Source organism: Amphimedon queenslandica, unplaced genomic scaffold, assembly GCF_000090795.2.
Source record: "Amphimedon queenslandica unplaced genomic scaffold, v1.1 AMPQUscaffold_12056, whole genome shotgun sequence".
Lineage (NCBI taxonomy): Eukaryota > Metazoa > Porifera > Demospongiae > Haplosclerida > Niphatidae > Amphimedon > Amphimedon queenslandica.
Window position 1 is genome coordinate 7,173 of NW_003547705.1, and position 4,064 is coordinate 11,236.

General features: G+C 32.6%; 1 protein-coding gene across 1 annotated transcript; it reads left to right on the forward strand.

The window, feature by feature from the left end:
* On the forward strand, nt 1–3,280 carry LOC109588500 (polyamine-modulated factor 1-binding protein 1-like). The gene is made up of 12 exons (XM_020004660.1): nt 1–147; nt 201–242; nt 308–963; nt 1,008–1,038; nt 1,081–1,196; nt 1,304–1,415; nt 1,462–1,517; nt 1,562–1,634; nt 1,685–1,783; nt 1,885–2,001; nt 2,051–2,146; nt 2,198–3,280. Exons 1-12 carry the CDS (start codon nt 135–137, stop codon nt 3,253–3,255), a joined length of 2,469 nt encoding a protein of 822 aa, XP_019860219.1. The 5' UTR covers nt 1–134; the 3' UTR covers nt 3,256–3,280.
* The last annotated feature ends 784 nt before the right edge of the window (nt 3,281–4,064 follow it).

Consider the following 4,064-nt stretch of genomic DNA (forward strand, 5'->3'; position numbering starts at 1 on the left):
TTGCTACCAACATACCAGGAGAGACTCTGTTGATTCAAACAAAGGAAGCTGTTTGTGATGACTATCAAAAACTTAGGGCACTGGCTAAAACTTTACTTAAGTTTGAAGTGACTGCTGTCATAGGAAAAGCTATTATGACAGAATACGGTAAGCCTATACACTATTCTCTATTACATGACATGTTAATATCCACATTACAGGGGAGATATTTTGTAGAGATGATTTAATTTTGAATGATTGTGGTAAGAAAAGATTCATAAATAAATTGAAGTGTCATATATATTATAAATGTGTGTGTGAATCATAGACAGAGGATTGAAAATTAAGTTTCCACTTCAATTGACATCACAGTTTCGATCAATGCGTTTACAATTTGGAGATACATTTGTTAAAGTGGAATCAATTTTGCAGACAATCCCACAACCAACAATTGATAATATCAAAAAGTCGTTGAGATTTTCTTATAATACATTACGCCCTCAACTGGATTTGTGTAAAGATATGAATGACATCTTAGAGTTAATGAGTGATAACAGTTCACTTGATGATATTAGCATGCTAGAGTTTCTTGTCAATAAACTCAATATAGAAGAAGCTAAGTTAGTTGTTCAGAAATACAAAGAAGTAATAGAGGAGTTTAGTAAAACAGAACTTAGTAAATGTTTACATGAGAGGTTTTCGTATGCTTCACCACTTCAATGTGAAAGTGTTACCATTGTCGTTGATCGAAAAACCGATGATCTTACATTGGATGATGTCAGGAGATTATCAGCTAATTTATTTGATGAGCTTTCACCAAATGTCAGATTAAATGTCGTTAGAGATGATAATTCTTTCACTATCACTTGTTCCTTCCCTTTGATTCTATCTGAGCAGTTAATTAGAGCTGCTCTTAATAATATTGATGTATTGAAAGAAAACAAAGTAAAGAGATTAACCATTGGATACTGCACTGTGTATGAGGTAAACAATATGAGCTGATTTTATCATTACTTTAAGTATAAAAGGTAAACGACACCTCCCCTACAACAGATCAAAGTAAGCTGTGTGTTCTTTAACTTTAACTTCATGGATATGTAGATGAATATCAACAAACTTCATCCTTATCAACTAGTAGTGGCTTATCAAAACAATTGATGCTGTCATTGAGTGTACAACTGATTAGTAGTAAGGAGGAGGTTACTACTTTAAATGAGGTATGACTATATAAGCTATTCTTATTTCATTAAAATGAATTGTACTATAGTACATATTGCATGGGCTAATAACCATGTCTTGTATTAATAATTTGCTCATTTTATAGGAAAGTAAGATAATGAAGGAAGAAGCAGAGTCATTGAAGGAAAGACTAGACACTAAAAACAAAATGCTGAATGTCAGTATGGCAGAAAACAATAGGTTTAAAAAAATAGCAGGTATAAATGATGTCACAGTGAACTTAATTATTTAATTTATTATTAGCCGAGACGAGTCAGTTATTGCAAAAGAAAGTATCACATTTAACAGAACGTGAAAAAGTTAGTGAGAAATTTGAACTATTTTATTGTTATGATAATAATAGGAGAATGAGAAACTGACTGAAATAAACAAATTACTAGAAGAGAAGCTTGCTTTATTTCAATCTGAGAAAGAAAGTAAACATGATTGTATTAACTATAAGCTATTACTATTGTGGTCCAAATAGAAGATGAAAAACAGCCACTCACTGTAGAATGTAGGTCAAATAAAGAACTAAAGGAACAAATTTTTAAGGAAAATAATGAAAACACCAAAGATGAACAAAGTATGTACTATTAATTATCAGAAATTATCATAATAATGGTGACGTTGCTATAAGCACATACATACATGATACAAGTGCTCTATTATACAACTAAACATTAGGAACAGAAGTTGAGAAGATATTGGCAGAAAAAGAAGAACTACAAGCACAATTTGATTCCTACAAAAGAACAATGATGGCAGAAAATGAAAAATTGCAAACAGACCTTGCTAATGCAAGTAAGCATGCACACTTTCATTATGACAAGTATAATAATTAAAATGTTAGGGAAAGAAGCAGAAAAAATTGTGACAAAAATGGAAGAGCTGACATACAATATTGAAATAATGAAAAATGAGGCAATGATGACAGAAAATGATCAAAGTTGGTTTTATACATGCATACTAGTGCAGTGATATCTCATTTAATTTCTAGTCACACAATTAAAATTGACTCGAGTTCCAACATTGCATGATGACTGGAGAGAACCACACACTCTACCAGTGGAAGTATTGATGACATCTTTTGCTTCACATCATAAAAGCAATGGCTATTGGTACAGCCCAAGTTTCTATTCTCATAAAAAAGGATACAAGCTGTGTCTAAGAGTGAGAGCTAATGGAGAGTCAGAAGGAAGTGGAACACATCTCAGCATTCACATCCATTTGATGAGAGGTGACCATGATGACACCTTAAAATGGCCGGTCAGGGGAAAAGTAAAACTAGTGCTATTGAATCGGAAACGTGATGAAAATCATTTCGTTGAGGAAATTGAATTTAATGATGGCTCAAATCCAGAGGCCACAGGGAGGGTGATCAATGGAATTCAGATAAGCAGTGGCACTGCAGCTTTTGTTGGACAGGGAAGAGCAGCTTTTATACCACAAGACCTACTCTTCCAAGACTACATGAAAGATGATAGCATCAGGATTCGTATTACCAGTGTAGATTTATCAGGCCAGGGTAATTCAATACCCATATCAGTTGCTACCAGTTGGCCTCCTATTTTCGAATTTAGAATCAATAACTTCTCTGCACTACAAAAATCCAATGGAAGTTATGTCAGTGATTATTTCTACACACACAAAAAAAATAATGGTTACAGGTTTGTTTTTATGGTGTATCCCAATGGGGTAGGAGCAAACAAAGGGAAAAATGTATCTATTTTTGCTCACCTTACAAAAGGAGAAAATGACGACCAACTCAAGTTTCCATTTAGAGGAGAGATCACACTTCAAGCTGTTAACTGCCACGCCAATCACGATCATGCTGAGAAAGTGATTCGAATCAATGAATTGACAGACCCTAAGGAGACATATGGTGGTCGTGTAGCATGGTATAATGTAACTGGACAAGCACTCAATGGATATGGATTCCCAGAATTTTTACGAGACGAGCAACTGAAATACAATGAAAAGAATAACACACAATATCTCAATGAAAATGACTCAATGCTTTTTAGAGTAACTAATGTAAGAGTAATGTCAATATAAAGCGCAAATAATTTTTAATACATATTTTTAGCCTTTAATAAAAAAATAAAAATTTGACTTAAATGAATAAATTTTCTATGCAAGAGCAGCAATAAACCAGAACAATAATATATGTATGATATGAATAATAAAAACAATGGAGCATGTAAATGTACAAAAACAAAATTATAGTTCCACATACAGTGTTAATCACTAGATCCCAAATTAGTGGGAGGATTGAGCTCTTGTTAATTGGAGTAGGAGGAAAAGAAGGAGCTACTGATAGTGTAGAAATATTGAGAGTATAGAATCCTATGAGAGGAGAGAAATATTATTTTATAATTTTAGAATTTTTAAAAAGTGGCTATAACTTGAAAAATTCAAGTCGGAATCAACTCAAACTTTCTACACAGCATAAATACATCAATATGTATTGGAAAATGCAATAACAATTTGAGGTAATTTTTGAGTCATTTTTTGGGAAAAAACCATGGGCTATAGTCTTGGGTATTTTTCAGAATTTTGGCATTTTCTTAAAATGGCTGTAACTTTAAAATTTGAAGTTGGAATCAACTCAAACTTTCTACACAGCATAAGTACATCAATATGCATTGGAAAATGTAATAAAAAGTTGGGGTAATTTTTGAGCTGTTTTTTGGAAAAAACCATGGGCTATAGTCTTGGGCATTTTTCAGAATTTTGGCATTTTCTTAAAATGGCCTAACTTGAAAATTTGAAGTCAAAATCAACTCAAACTTTCTACACAGCATCAAATCATTAATATGTATCAGAAAATGTAATAAAAATTTGGGGTGATTTTGGAGCCATTT

What these genes read in the sequence shown, in the direction of transcription:
- LOC109588500 (XM_020004660.1), top strand. An exon ending in AGGTTACTACTTTAAATGAG is followed by an intron (nt 1,197 to 1,303) that starts GTATGACTATAT and finishes CTCATTTTATAG; the next exon opens with GAAAGTAAGATAATGAAGGA. An exon ending in AACAGACCTTGCTAATGCAA is followed by an intron (nt 2,002 to 2,050) that starts GTAAGCATGCAC and finishes TTAAAATGTTAG; the next exon opens with GGAAAGAAGCAGAAAAAATT.